The sequence below is a fragment of the Lissotriton vulgaris genome, chromosome 12 (genome assembly GCF_964263255.1).
Source record: "Lissotriton vulgaris chromosome 12, aLisVul1.2, whole genome shotgun sequence".
Taxonomy (NCBI): Eukaryota; Metazoa; Chordata; class Amphibia; order Caudata; family Salamandridae; genus Lissotriton; species Lissotriton vulgaris.
In genome coordinates this window covers 254385701-254401795 of record NC_141700.1, presented here as the reverse complement: position 1 = coordinate 254401795, position 16095 = coordinate 254385701, and the positions used below count along the sequence as shown (strand labels likewise).

General features: G+C 45.1%; 2 protein-coding genes across 2 annotated transcripts in view; one reads left to right on the top strand and one right to left on the bottom strand.

Annotated features, from left to right (window-relative positions):
• POLR2C (RNA polymerase II subunit C) overlaps positions 1 to 4002 on the bottom strand; it is an 80997-nt gene extending 76995 nt beyond the window's left edge. The window contains exon 1 of the mRNA XM_086947786.1: positions 3795 to 4002. Coding sequence (XP_086803912.1) covers positions 3795 to 3880 — 86 coding nt within the window. The 5' untranslated portion in view covers positions 3881 to 4002. The remainder of the gene's footprint in view (positions 1 to 3794) is intronic.
• A 568-nt stretch (positions 4003 to 4570) lies between these two features.
• On the top strand, positions 4571 to 8585 carry CEBPZ (CCAAT enhancer binding protein zeta). The gene has a single exon (XM_086947785.1). It carries the CDS (start codon positions 4693 to 4695, stop codon positions 8050 to 8052), a length of 3360 nt encoding a protein of 1119 aa, XP_086803911.1. The 5' UTR covers positions 4571 to 4692; the 3' UTR covers positions 8053 to 8585.
• The last annotated feature ends 7510 nt before the right edge of the window (positions 8586 to 16095 follow it).

Sequence of the window (16095 nt, the reverse complement as noted above, 5' to 3'; positions counted from 1 at the left end):
GTACACTGCGGCCATACACGCACGCTGGCCGGTTATTAGCGAAGTTACTGTTTGTTAAAAACTGCGGCAGTCTCAGCAGAAATGCTTGTTGTTTCCCTTGCCTCGGCCTGCATTTTGAGACAGTTTAGTTCTTCTTCATCCAGTTCTTTAACACAAGCGCAGCAGTTCTTCCTCCATAAAAATGTCCAGTGCAGATGTATTTTCTGAGGCTCACATCTTCTGCTGTGGATTTATGAGTGGGAATCATGGAAGAATGGCATTGTGCCACTTTTAATAAAAAAAAGTAGACTATTTCCTGCCTTGGGAGCGACTTCACCACACACTGTTACAGTGTGGAACTTTTACACCCACCTCCTTTCTTGTATGAACGGGTTGACTGAGTTTTAATTGCTTAATAGCTGAAACTGGGGGTATACGAGGCTTCTACACATTACACACGGATGTCTGTCGACCTCACGTTTTTGGATTACATGGTTTTAAAGGGACAATGTTCAAGTTTGTCAAGATTCATATGTACCATGCATATAATGCCGCACATATGTCCTGGTTTTAGCTGTGAAACTCTGTGTGTGCATATTTATATATTAGCTGAAAACTTTTAAAAAGTGATATTGTGGATCTCTCCTGGACTTACCTACTAACTTTACATTTATGAACAACTTTACAAATTCTACAAAGAAACGTGGTTGCGAACTGGAATTTGCCATTCTGCTCTGCGGTGGGGGCTGCTGTATTCAGGGACCTGGGGTTGCGACACGAGTAATTCCGTTACTGTGAGGAATGCATTGATGCTTTATTAAAGGGGTTGCTGCAAGGGAGTGCCGGTTGCGGTACACCCGTGGGGGCCTTAGTACTCCCGTCGATTTCAGTCCAAGGCCGGGACAACCTCTGTCGGAGTCAGGCGTTGTCTTCTCTGGCATGGCAGAATCTTGCTCCCTATCCCCAAATTCGCTTCGAGCACCCGAACAATGGGACAGTCTCGCCCCACACTCTATCCCGCGCCTCACACTCTATCCCGCGCCCCACACTCTATCTCTCTCTCGCCCACCCTCTATCTCTCTCTCGCCCACCCTCTATCTCTGTCTGGCCCACCCTCTATCTCTCTCTCGCCCACCCTCTATCTCTCTCTCTCTCTCTCTCTCTCTCCCACCCTCTCTCTCGCCCTCCCTCTCTCTCTCTCTCGCCCTCCGTCTATCTATCGCCCTCACTATCTATCCTATCACCACAGCATCACTCGGCACCACCACAGCATCACTCAGGGGCACCACAACATCACTATGCGCTACCAAAATGCTTATAACTACAACAGTAACTTACAATATTATTATAATATAATATTATTGCCAACATTGCTTAATATTTTGCAACAGATATCATCTTGCAAATCATCTTTATACACCAATACAGACTTTGCTAATGCAACATATTGCCATATACAATGCCAATAACTCAAACTTTAATGCTGCGAGACCTATTGCATTGCAAATGCTTGTTCATTTCTGCATGAGCACTTTTCACATGTCCACTACTGTTTTAACTCGCACCATTCTTTGTTTCCTGCTCTCGCCACCATATTCCACCTCGTCTCATCTTGCTATGCGGGTTCAAGTACTAGTGCTAGGGGTCCTTCACCCCGCAAGGACTGTATGGCTCGGCTCTGATCCCGGTATATAATTATATTGTTGTATTAATTGTTCGCCATACAAGTACCCCTCTGCCGTTATAGGAATGCACTCATATCCCAAAGTCTGAATACACAAGGTGAGGCGCATAGTAGACAGGAAACATGTGTTAAGTTGAAAGGGGGACCCAGTGATAACGTGGCTACTGAGGAAGACAAAGGTGAGGGGAAATCTAGGAAAAGACACTGAAGAGCTGTTTAGGCTCATCTCAAACAGTGGTTAACAGACGATTAAAAGACTGTCCGATTAGAATACCTTTGTTGCTTTTCGCACCACCTTTTCTCTTTGCAGGACTGTGTACATGGATTCACTCATGGGGCGTTATTCATCAGCATTAACACAAAAGAAGAGTGTGCGTAGTGCCTTACACGCAAAAATGCTTTCCATTGTTTAAAGAGTCAGGGAATCTCCATGTACAAGAAAGCAAAATAAAAGCGTTGCATGCATATGAACAAAAACAATGTATTTTCTCTACAATCTATATCGCAAATATGCCAAATTAATTGGTACAATATGGCTGTTCGTTGCGGTGGCATTTGAAGGCTTCTTGGTAACAGGTATCTATAGTCTTTTTTTTTTCACTTTTGATTATCGCATACATAATTTCTACGCCAAATGCAGTAATGAAAAATAAATAGCGCTCCCATTTAAGTCCTGTTTTCCGCTTTGGCACAAACGGTGGTAGTTCTGGGTTGGGACATAGAAGTCTGTTTCCTCAGTTTTGATAGATCTATAAGCTGATACCCACAAAAAAATAGATCAATCCAGCAAGACACCGTTTTGATGTATATCGGTACTTTTCCTTGCATTGAAACCGCCTCACAGTTAAACTAATTATTCTGGATGCACCCCTTGCCCCCATCCACTTATAATGTGACTTTTTTTTTTTTTTAACTTCTCCATTGCTTAAAAATACTCCATTCAGTCAAAAACAACGGAAGAGTGTCCCTCTCAAGAGAGAGGAAGAGTGGAAAAAGAATCACAGTTGATTCTTTAGAAGGCCCTTACTCACCAACCTAGTTGGTGACATGCTTCATCATCGGGCCCCACCAGGAAAGTCTAAAACCAACCCGGTGTGCTTTGATGCCAGAATTACTGCGGAGCTGGTTAATTTGTGAGTGTGTGACAAGTGATGTGAATTAAGTGACCAGGTTGTGTCCCAAATAAATTTTTATTCACAGGCCAACCCGGGACAGTTAAAAAGAAAAGCGGGCAGTTGGAAAGCTGGATCGATGCGTCAGCTATGCCACGCTAAGTGAGGTCAACATGTTTCTGCCTATCAAGGTGCAAGTCGCTTGGCATTCATCAGGACCAGTGTGTAGACCCCAGCAGTATGAGCACGCTAAGGCTCACCCTGACCTGGTGGTCATACTGTGGAAAAAGAACAAAAAGCAAGAAAAATTTAAGAACCTGTTGTGAGCAGGGTACTGGCAAAGTTTTGGCATCCAGCGGGTGTATGAGGTGCAAACGGGGTCCAGTAATCGAGGTTGATCCAGGTTCCAAGTGGGTGCCTGGCTTTGCTGGCGGTGTGCCTACTAGCCACCACCCCCTCCCGAGACCCATGGTGCGTTTAGCATTCGCACCTCATATACCCGCTGGGTGCCGAAACTTTGCCAGTATTGCGGTGGGAATCTGGAACTCGCTTCCTCCATGCCGCCACCACCTCCATCCGGATCTTCAAAGCTGGCCTCATATCTCTTCTGTTCCAAAGACATCTTTCAGAACTAATTCCTTCATTCTCAAACCCCGCCAGGAAGTTCGTATGTCATTGTAAATGTGTATTTTTTTTGTACATTCCTTGCTTTCTGTGTTTGATATTGTGTTCTTGCCTTCAATGTTTTTCCCTACCTCCTCTTGCCTGCGGTGTTCGATATTGTACCCTGCTATTTTTGTAACGTTCTATTTTGTAACATTTCCCTCATGTAACGTAACTGGTTCTATTGTACAGCGCTCTAACACCTTCGGGTAAAGTCCGCGCTTTACAAAAATGCATTAAATACAATAAAATCCTCGTACAGAGAGCAGGTTGGAAAAGGTGAGCCTGGGTGAATTTGGATAAGCACACCGAGACGCATACGTTTGAAAAACAGGAATGGAAAGGTATCCACTTACGCCAGATCAGTGTTCTCCACAATGAACTTAACGTTCTCGTCGGTCAGCTCTGTGATGCGCACCGTGGGCTGGTTGGCGTAAGGCATGGCTGAACATCAAGCCTCCACCACCCGCTTGGACAACACTGTACACTACAGATGGAGCCCAGACCGGAAGCAAAGATCCGTGACCCGGAAACAGGACCCAACGAGAGAAATGTATTGCGTCCAAGAACACCCATCGCCATGAAAAGGACTAAATAGTGCTATATTAGAACTACACGCAAAAATAGACACAGGTCCTACCGTAACGTTCTATTAAATACCTCTATAAAGTTTATAATTGATTATGTGTTGATACATAAAGACCTCCGTGTCGTCAAAGAATTTGCCTGTTTTGCTTTAATCTCATTTTTAGAGCATGACTATTAGTGAATGCGCATCGTGACTCTGCTATGGGAGGGCTATCGCGAAGAATCTCGTATCCTGTTTAAATATTAAAGGTTAGTGAATAATATCTTTGACAGTTCCTGTCCAATATGGCCGCTAGCCTTTCATATATTGGTCCATTAACTGCGCTCGCCCATTATTCCTTTCCGCCCATAAAGGTGTGGAATACTTATATAGCTCGCCTTCGAGCAAAGCTCGTTTTGAGATTAGGTGAAACGTCATTTGATTGAGAAAGCCGGTTGTTTCAATCTGTTTTCCGACACACTATGATGTTTTGCCTGACCTCCTAATGGCCGGCACTGTGACACCCTCTCTGCTTTCGGCGCAGGTTTTGTCGCAGAGTTCAACACGTTCTGTCTTTCCGTTCAGTCCCTGCAACTCGTGGCTGGTCACCTGTAGAACAGTTCCGCTCGCTGCCTGTAATCACAGAAAGTTCAACGCAGTCGCTTCGTTCTGACAGCCTCTGCACTATGGGTCCTTTGCGCAAGGCTCGCCGCCAGCCCGCGACCAAAGCCTCTAAAGGTTCGAACATGTCTTCAGACGAAGGGCAGCCAGGAGAAGGGGACATGGATGAAGGAGACGGAGGCAACCAGGGACAGGACTCCAAGGAGGGGGCCCAAGCTGAGGATGGCTTCTCTCTGGAAGAGGTGCTTCGGCTTGGCGGTACCAAGCAGGATTTCATCATGCTGGCCGGGCTCGGGGACCCTGATGAGTTGGTGGACGGGGGCAAGAAGGGTGCAATCGATGACTTGAAGCCTGGCGAGCTGGAGGCCTTTATCCGCGGACTGGGCGTTCATCGCTTTCCGGAGAGTTGTCGCTTGCAAGTGGACGAGAGCTCTGGAGAAGTGGGCAGCCAAGTTGCCACTGAACAGAATCAAGTGGCGTCCGTCAAAAAGAAAGGGAGAGAGTCTGCTGAAGCAAGCAACAAGGCATCCTCTGGGAACACGAAACGTGTAGATGCACCTGACCAACAAAATAAAAGTCCTAACCTCCTCAGTAAAGGCGCCCCTGGCATCGTGGGAGGAGACACCCCCTTTCCAAAGCCCAAGACTCCTGGCCAGATGGCGGAACAAGCCAACTTAAATCAGAAGACATCGAATCAAGTCAAAAAGAACTTTAAGCAGCAGCCGCTCCAGCTGAACGAAGTCTCCAGTACCAGTGAAACAGCAAAGAGAACTGCCAGGCAAGATCCTTTCCAGTTCCACCCTCGGCCCATCCTGCTGGTCAAGCCAGGAGGCAAATGGTATGACATGGAGTATGCAAAGGAAATAACTTCTCAGCCCCAGGACACTGTTCAGGTCTCCAACTACAAGACTCTTGCCCAAAAACTATACGAACATGAAGCAGACTTGTACAGGAGCAAGAAGGACCCGCAAAAAGGGTCTGGCTATGCTTGGATGAAAACTGTAGTTTCCTCAGGTACATTGGCTGACAGGATGGCGGCCATGACACTCCTTATCCAGGATGCTGCTGTCCACACCTTGACATTCATTGAGACACTGGTGAACCTGATAAAAAAGAAAAGCAGTAGGCGACAGTGCCTCATGGCCCTGGATACCTTTAAGGAACTATTGCTTTCTGACCTCCTGCCAGACCATCGCAAGCTGGTGTCTTTCTCCCAGCATCCTTTTGACAAGTTGGAAAAGATGTCCAGTGGCAACCGAGATGCCCGAGACAGGCGACTGATCCTGTGGTATTTTGAGCATCAGCTAAAGTGCCAGGTTGCAGAGTTTGTGCATGCGTTGGAGACCTTGAGCCACGATACTTTGGTAGCCACAAAGACACGTGCACTTGCAGTGGCTCATGAACTGCTTTGTACAAAGCCGGAAGAAGAGAAAGCTCTGTTGGTCCAGCTTGTAAATAAACTGGGGGATCCCCTATTTAGAGTAGCCACCAAAGCTACATATCTCCTGGAAATGTTGGTTCAGAAGCACCCAAACATGAAAGGTGTTGTCTGCTATGAAGTAGAAAGACTTCTGTATCGGCCAAACATCAGCCCAAAAGCACAATATTACGGGATTTGCTTTTTAAATCAAACTATTCTAAGCCACGATGAAAGAGATCTGGCTAATAATCTGATTACAGTGTATTTTTGCTTCTTTCGAAGTTGTGTAAAGAAAAAAGACATGGAGTCTAAAATGTTACGAGCTTTGTTAAGTGGAGTCAACAGGGCTTTCCCATATGCCAACATTGGTAGTGAAAAGGTGACAGAGCAACTAAACACCTTGTTTAAAATGGTGCACAACGTCAACTTTAACACCAGCGTCCAGATCTTTATGTTGCTTTTCCAAGTAATGGACTCTCAGCAGACTGTGTCACATCGATATTATGCAGCACTGTACAAGAAGCTTCTCGATCCAGACCTGGCGCACTGCTCCAAACAGTCCATGTTCCTCAACCTTGTCTACAAATCGATGAAAGCAGATGTCGAGTTAAGGCGGGTGAAGGCCTTCATGAAGCGACTGCTGCAAGTTACCTGCGGAAGCATGGCACCTTTTATTTGTGGAGCTTTGTATCTTGTATCTGAAATTTTACGTCTCAAACCAGCTTTACGTGCTTTGCTGCAGGAACAAGGCGAGTCTGATGAGGAGGAACATTTTGAAGACGTTGAAGATGATGAGAATGAAACAGTTAATGACCAAGAAATGAAACAAAAAAAAGAAACCAAAAGAGATTCAGTAAATGCAGGATGCTCTACCACAGCAACGTCATGGGTACATCTTCAGACTCTAAAAGGTGGGAAAAGTTCAAGTATTTATGATCCTTTGAACAGAAATCCTTTGTTTTGTGGTGCAGACCGCACAAGTCTTTGGGAGCTCCGAAAGCTTTCAGAACACTTTCACCCATCCGTAGCCCATTTTGCAAAAACAATTTTAGAGGGAAATAGCATCCAATACACTGGAGATCCGTTGCAGGATTTTACCTTGATGAGGTTCTTGGATCGCTTTGTGTACCGGAACCCCAAACAGCAAAAGACAAATGAAAACCGGCCCGGTGCAGCAATGCGGCCCAAGAAGAAAGTTTACATGAACAGTTTGCATACTCATGCAGTGAATAGCAAGCAGTTTCTTGACCGAGAAGAAAGCCAGATACCTGTGGAGGAAGTGTTCTTCCACAGGTTTTATAGAAAAGTTGCAAGTGAGAAAAAGAAACAACGACTTGATGAGGATGATATCGAAGATGTAGATGACGATGAGTTTGAGAAGGTGCTGGATTCATTTGAAGGGGATGCTTTTGAAGTTAGCATAAGTGACAACCTTGACTTTGCGAGTAATGTAAACAAGAATCCCAAAGGGAGAAAGAAGCGTGGAGGGGATGCTGGATCCAGTTCGGACTCGGACTTTGGAGACGATGAGGAGGGGGACTTGGATGATGAAGTTATCTCCTTGGGTAGCATGGACAATGAGGATTTTGGAGAAGAAGTCGGAGAGGAGGCAGGTGCATTTGTAGATATAGGAGACGATGATGAGGAGTCTGATGTAGTTGACACACCATCCCAGGTTTGCAAGGTTGGAAGTAAGGCTGGTAAGAGAAAGAAAACTGAGAGTGTACCAGTAGTAGCTTCAAAGCACAGAAAGAAAGGGTTCAAAGGTGAGTCCATGTTGTCTGCAGCTGCTGAAGAGTTTGGCTCCCTCTTGGATGAAAATTCAGGAGCAAAGTTTGACAATATTGGTATGAATGCAATGGCGAACAAAGAAAATGCAAGCATGAAACAGCTTAAATGGGAGGCAGAGCGGGACAGCTGGCTAAACAAGAAGAACTTCAGATCGAAAGGGAAAAAGTTCAGTCAAAGAAAACCTCCTAGAAAATTTCCAGGGAAAAGGAAATAAGTGAATGATCCATTCTTCAACAAATGTACTTTTTTTCTTGCCATAGCATATGCCTTTTTCTGCACTACGTAATACTATTTGTCAGTATGTAGAAAGGGGACAACTGTATGGAGGTGTTTGGATCATCATGCTATAGCAGTTCATTGCATTCACAGCCATTGGCAGGGGGGGGGGGGTCAGTGTCCATGGGGAAACCTTATAATCTGTACAAGTGTTGTATGTTTCATGCATGCTCGCTCAGTCAGTGACATAACATGTTAACCATGTGATGTTAGGAATTCCAACGGGGATTCCTAGAGCATTTGAACAGTTGGCAGATGGTGCAGCATGCAGCAAGGATTGTGGGTACCCAGTCTAGAGAATAAATATCCTAGAAGAAGCAGTGCACACACATATTTATATGACATATCAAGGCATTATATTTGTTAATCACTGTCTTATTTGGTGACCATTTAATATGTAATTGTGTCACTCTGGCTGCTGGAGATCCTATTTCAGTGAATTAAAAAATATGGGCTTTACTGCTAAATTTAGATATTGTTGTGGAGGCTCGTTTCTTACTGTTTGCTAGCATTAGAGTAGAGTACGAAAATTCATGTCATGTTCGTAGGCGATAACACAGCAGATTTTTTTGGAGCGTTCTGTCCAACCGTCTAGAAATTTCAACCTACGTTCTTATCCCGATTCTACACATCGTGCTGTCTAAATGAGAACAGCACATTTTTATAGTTGACATGCAAAGGTGGGGAACGAAGCTGCTCCTCAGCATCAGGAATACGCTGCTCCTCAGCATCAGGAATACTATCATTTTTGAGAATTTGCAACACACAGGGTCCTGAAGTGAAGCAGGTGATAAGAAAATAACGGCGAATGAATGATCTGTGATACTACAAAAGTGCCCCTTAAGAGAATTTTTGCCAGTGTACTTTTTAAAAAAAATATTTCGTTTATTCGTCTTTTACGTTTGATGTATTCTCAGCATTCGTGCATTATTTATTTCACATCTTTCGTTAGTTATATTGCAGGAATTTAGCTTCTTTTGGTACTCTTGTACCGGTCAGCATAGATAATTGCTAATTAGGCAAAGTTGGTTGCTTAACAAAAAAAGCTTTTGAAAAGCCAGTTGATGTCACCTTTTCTACTTGGTGCAGATCCATTTGCTTTGACATTGTGTCTATTTTGCACCAGATGTTGCTGTTCATACACATACACGATTGGCAGTTGGCAGCCATCATGTAATGGAGTTTAAAAAAAAACACTGGATGCTCCATTACAAGATGGCTGTTGCAAATATGAGTACATATAAATCAGTTGTTTTGGAATAGCTTTTCATTGTCAATTCCTGTGAAGCAATTCAATGTGCTTTGGCAAAGGTTTTAGTAAAAAGGTGCCAGACAGCGGTCGAAGGCATGTGGGGGAGGAGCGGGGGCTCCAGAACAGTGGAGAGATTCCGACAAAAGACTACTTAAAGCCTCAAGTAACTGTCCATGAATTACAATGGCTTTAAGAGCAGGCCCCAAAGCTGATGGCGGTTTCTAAACCAGCAGTGGCATAGCCAATCAGTCTAGCCTATACAACAAGAGCTATTGACATCGGCAATGTGGTTTTTGCCATGTTGTACACCAGTGTGGCTGCTGTTCAGCATGGCTACAAATTGATAGCGTGGAGTGTCCTAGAGTGTGGTAGACTGGATTTGTTGTAGTGTCAGAGTGAAATAGGGGGAGTAGAGTCTAGTGGTAGAGTGCCAGAGTGTAGTGTCATAGGTTGGAGTGCCGTAGAGTGGAGTGGGTTGCAGTGGATTGAGGTAGTGGGGTGGATTGAACGGTAGGGAGAGGTGTGGCGCCGCGGCCAGTGTGACTGACGCTGGAATGTGGGGATCACGGTTCGATCCCCGGCACCAGCGTCAGATTAGCCCAGCACCATGTGACTCTGGGCAATAGCTTGCTTAATCTTCCTGATGGCCCCCAGCGACTGGAGACCCTTACAGGTGATTGTTCGCGCTTTACAAATGTGGATTATTATTTTAAATGGGGTGAGGTGGATCCAATTAGTTTGGGGTGGATTGGATTAGAGTAGTTTGGAGTGGGGTGAATTAGAGTGGAGGGGGTGGATTGGATTGGAGGGGGTAGATTGGATCGGAGTGGGGTGGATTGATTGCATTTAGTGGGATGGACTGAACTGTGGTGGAGTGGATTGGAGTAGAGTGGGGTGGACTGGTCTGCAGTGGGCTGGGGTAAATGGATTGTGGTGGGGTGGACTAGAGTGTGTTGAATTGGATTGGGGTTGGTTGAATTTGTAGTGGAGTAGATTGGATTGAAACAGGGTGGATTGGGCTAGAGGGAGGGAGGTGGATTGGATTTGCAGTGGGGTGTGGTAGATTGGAGTGGGACGGATTGGATTTAGATGAATTCGGGTGGATTGGATTGCTGTGTGGTGGACCACATAGCAGTGGGGTAGATTGGATTGGAGAGAGGTGGGGTGGGGCGGATTGGAGTGGGGAGGATGGTTTTGGAGTGGGGCAGACTAGAGTGGTGCTGTTTTGAGTGGGACAGATTGTTTTGGACTGGAGCTGAGTGGAGTGGGGCGATTATTTTCGATTGGAGTGGGACAGATTGTTTTCGATTGGAGTGGGGCAGATTGGTTTGGATTGGTGTGGGGCAGATTGTTTTCGATTGGAATGGGGCACATTGGAGTGGGATGGATTGGTTTAGATTGGGGTGGGGACAGATTGTTTTTGATTGGATTGGTGTGGCCAGATTGGAGTGGGGCATATTGTTTTAGGTTGGCGTGGGGCATATTGCTTTGGATTAGAATGGGGTAGATTGTTTTGGAGTGGGATGGATTGGAGTAGATTGGATTAGCGTGGGGTGAATTGGGATGTAGCGGGTGGATTGGAGTGGGACGAAATAGGGTGAGGCAGATTGTTTTGGACTGGAGTGGGACATATTTTGTTTTGGACTGGAGTGGGACAGATTGTTTTGGGATTCAGTAGAGCAGATTGTTTTGGACGGGAGTAGGGATAATTAGAGTGGGGCACACTGGAGTGGTTTGGGAGGATTGGAGTGTGGTGGACTGGATTGGATAGAGTTGGACGGATTGGTGTGGGGTGGATTGGCATTAAATAGAGTGGGCAGATTGGAGTGGAGTGTACTGCATGTTTTGGGTTAAAGCGGCATTTCAGAAATGACACATAAGAAAGAGTCACTTTGCCGTTATATAACCCTCCTCTTTTAAAAACAGCGCCCTTGAATAAAAAACTAAAGAAAGCATGAGTGCAAAGTGAGAAAAGAAAACTTGGCAAAATAAAAGAAACATAACTGTAGAAAATAAATGTTTGCTATTTTGTTTGTCCTGCTGGGCACATTTTTGCCAGTCACACTCCTTGTGTTTGCAGGGCACTAAAAGTTAAACAAAACAATATAGTACCTTGATCACGCCAGGAGCAGCGGATGGACACTGATTAACCTCTTGGCTGCTAGGCGTTTTCCCCCCCTGTGCTGGAAATTTCAATTATTCTTTATTCATGACGAGCTCAGCTCGTCATCAGCACAGCTCAACTGTGCATCATGACGAGCTGAGCTCGTCATCAGCATCGAAAGGGTTAAGTTGAATCAATCAGTGATTTGGTCCCTGCTACACAGAGAGGAACGGACATGTTAGGCCTGCCTTGTCGAATTGCAATGCTGTAAAGAAGATTGCCAGGCAAGTCAAGACATGGTAAGAAATGGGCTGGGTCTAGGCCTTTTTATGTATAGAAATGCAAGCAAGATTCACGTGCTACCGCATGCTCTCGCAGGCTCAACTCCAAAACCAAGGTAACCCAAGATACAACTGTGCATGAGATCATTCACTGCCAAAATCTGGCACACTAACCACTTATGGCACTGCTCCACCTGTCCCGATTGTCAGCTGTAATTGCAACTGCATCATTGTAAACTTTATTGCCTTTCTTTTTTGCTTTTCACATTAAAATTCCCGTACACTTTTTTTTACCCATGCACACAAACCCATTGAAAGCAGTTTATTAATCCCAGTAAACTAGTACCTCAAAATGTATCTAAACAATACTAAAAGATACTTTTATTACAGAAAGTAATCTCAAAGAAACACAGTTGACCTCATGAGGTTGCACTCTCAGAGTTCAATCCTGAGAACACCCAGTAGATTTTCTTTCGCATGTTAGGGGTCAATCCTGACAACACTAAGAAGATTTCCCTTAGAAGTAAGGCAACCACACACAGACCAACTTACCATTCACAGCACGTAAAACAGAAAGGTGGTGCCCCAAGAATCTCTACTTGCCTTACCCAGGTGAAGTTTCTGTTTGGAACGTAAAAGCAAAACCATATCAGTGAGATCATCGGGTTTTTTGAGTGGGTTCTTTTCAACCTTTCTTTCAATACAGCTTACATAAAAATGAGCAGGGGTACAATATGATGAGCACCAGTAAAGTAAATACAAAGCATGCGAAAAGGCAAGTTCGAATTTACGCATACGCTTATACGCCCTAGCCTTTACTATCCTCAAAGCGGTGTACATGTGTAGAAGGGTCTCAGTGAGGATCCTGAAAAGAAAACTCAAGAACCTGAAGTGCAGGCAATAAGCTAATAAGTTATTGTCTGAGGGGCAGGGGTACTGCTTAATTTTTAAAGAAATAAGTGCCCGGGCCCTCATCAGGAGGCCACTGTAGCTTGCATCATCCATTGCCCCTGCCAATGACTGTGCCTACACAACTATTAACCATCACGCGCCTTCAAGTGGGACAATTCAGATTATTCCTGATCCTCAAAGCTATAAGAATGGGTTAGGTGGCAGGAATTTGACGGTTAAAATATTGTATTAATAAACCTATTGTGCTAATTTCAAAATTAATAAGTAATCAACTGGTAGGGAGGAGGAACAAATGTGTCCAGTGTTTTCCCCATGATAAGTATTCGGTTTATCAAAAAGAACAAGCATTTGCAATGCAATAGGTCTCGCATTAGGAAAGTTTGAGCTATTGGTCTTGTAAATGACAATTTTTTTATTTATGTGTTGTTTTTGAAATTATCTAAATTAATAGCTTTGTCATTTACAATGCGAATAGTTATAACTTTCGCAAACGTGACACCTATAGCATTTGTAATGCAACATGTTTTGTATTTATGTGACTTACATATATTTGATATTACAAATAACAATGGTTTTTAATTTTTTTAAAATAATTAATACTTAAATAAAACTGATTGTACTTTATAATGGCAATAGCTTAAAGTTTTGTAAATAACTTTTGTGAAGATTATGTTCAGTGTATTTTATTGTGACAAATCAAAGAACGGGGTCTTTTAGATTAAAATATGCTTCTCTGACATCGATTTCTAAATGTCTATACTATATCAATACTGTACTGATAATCGATGCCTCAGGTTTACGGTTCGTCAATAAACGTCATGCCAACAAACCGGTCTCTGCAGCCACAGTCACGTTCTTAGCCGTCACAATGTTTACTTCTTTATCATCTCAACAGAATCGACCATTCAATAAGAAAAAAACACAGCCGTAGCCATAGAGCGCCACCTAGAGGTAGCACCAAATTGGTACAGAAGGCATAAATAATTGGACTTTTTTCAGATTATGGGTAGCTTTCATCACTCAAAATGTTATATTGCTTTTAGAATTTACAATGCTTGCACAATTCCTGCAGTTCAGATCTGCTTTTGCAATTAAACCATGATTCTTATCAGTACAGACGAAAATTGTGGAGATTGTTCTAATTGCACCATCCAATCAAATGTCTAAGCTTGGTTTTTGAAAAACACACTTTACAGCTGTGAGGTACAGACACTGTGGTGGACGAATTTTGCAAACACCGGGGTTCTACACCCTGGAACTGCCTCTCAACTCACCCCAGGCCATATTGTGCCACTTTCGCTGATCCCTCCTAGGGAGTGACGTCTAAGGCAGCTCCTGCAGGACCTGGTCCATTCCCGACTCTCAGAATGTACACATGAGAATAGTTTACACTGAACAAATCTAAGTGGAAGTGATCTACATAGTGCTTGACGCAGGAGTCTGGCACGGATCAGGCCCTCCTGGACCTTTGTTGGACACCACAGTATTAGGTATTCTTTTTATGTGTGCAGGATCTTAATGCAGCTAAGAGTCTCCCCCTGAGTTCGAATATGGGTGACCTCTTGGGATGCAGACGTGTCACCCGAGACTGCACCACAGATGCACTGCACTGCCCCGCGCACAGATACCGCACACACTTAAGTCTGTGCACCGGGTGCAGAGTGAATGTGTGAATCTGTGACAGCACTAGCAACAGCACATTAGTGAAACATAGATCAGCTACATGAAGGTGCTGGCCTGCCTTTCACTGTGCAGGCACAAACCGGTCTCACTTTTAAAGGGGAGCAGAAATACCCTGCAGATGAGTTCAGTGAGTGACAGCATCCCTCTGTGGGGGTGCCTTCTGGGTCCCTGAGACCTCTATTTCCCGACTCTAGGAAGTGCTCACTGTGTTTACTGATTGTGTACCTCTTTGATAGGACAAAATGTCGGTGCACCCCAAATAGTCTCTTTGCCTGCTCCCTGCACATTACCACCGGCATAGACCTGTGATACAGAAGGGGTTATGAAATGATTTGCAGCCCCTTGGGAAGGGTTTCAACACGCACCTACAAGATCCCGTTGTGCTGTCTGGGCACTGTGCATAACACAGCCCCCGACATAAACATCACGCCAAATGGCACAAGGTGGCTGTCACAAGGGCACACCACCGATAATGTATGAAATATAGGAAAGGGCAATACCCATAAATTGTATCAAATTTCACATCTGTTAAACTAACACAACTTGGATTTGGAGGAGGAAGAGGTATATGCCATGGCCCCTGCGTAATTAACGATGAATTGCACATTTTCCGGAGCTTACCCGCGCACGTTTGTCATTGCTTAGAAATGTGTACTGGAGAGTCAGTATCTACCATATATACAAATGCTAAAACAAGACACTGCTAGATCACCTTTTCACAATGGTGCAACGCTGTGCACAAGTGCAACCGATGACATCACCAGCACCTGGCTCTTTGTAAATTTAGTGCATTTTTTCCCACCATTCGCACAACGAGTTCTGCAGATTTGCACAGGGAGCTGCCCGGACAGAACTTTGATATGTCTGCTCCGGGGTTATATAAAATAGACGTCTTTAATTGCAAAGCACCCCCCTCTATGGGTTTCAATGCACCACTCTCTTCACACATGTGTCGGCGACGTCGTTAGTGAGGCACACAATGTATCTGAAAAACCATTATACAAACTCAAAACTGCATTACCATTTAATAAACAGACGATGTCATTATATAAATCGGGTTTGCTGGTTATTTGCGGAGGGCACAGCTCTGGAATTCTCCGGCAGCCGCAGGCACCTCTCGCAGAGCACACAAGCGCGCCCGGCACTTCAGAAAGATACATTACTTAACAAGACGTGCAGGGCGAGTGCCGGTCCGGCGAGAAGGGGCGGGACTGCGAGATCAGATTCCGATGCGCGCCTTCTGATTGGGCTGTGCGACGTCACATGATCTCCTTCAAACGTAGTTGTTATTATGTCCCGGGCGGAAGTCAGGCAGGCCGGGGGCGGGACGTGAAGACACACTGGAAGCCCGGGCGGGCTCCCGTGAGGTGAGAGCCTCGCACGCACAGAAGGATGAGACCGCCGCCGCCTGGAGTCGAGTACCGGTGAGTGGGGGCCTTTGCTGAGCTGCGAGGGCGGGGGGCATGTGTGTGTGCGTGGGGCGGCGGGGGGCTCTGTATGTGTGTGAGCGTGCGTGTGTGTATGTGTCTTGGAGTCTGTGTGTATGCGTGTGTGTATGCGTGTGTGGTGACTGCGGGGGGGGAGAGTGTGTGTGTGTGAGCGAGCGAGTGTCTGTCTGTGTGTATGCGCATGCATGTGTGTATGTGTGGTGATGTGCACGGTGAATGTGGACGGAGCCGACGTGCTCGTGCACGAGGTCAAATCCACAGGCTAAAGCGCGTGGCACCCTCTTGTCCTAATCCCCCCAAA

What these genes read in the sequence shown, in the direction of transcription:
- CEBPZ (XM_086947785.1), top strand. Translation starts at nt 4,693, where the DNA reads ATGGGTCCTTTGCGCAAGGCTCGCCGCCAGCCCGCGACCAAAGCCTCT.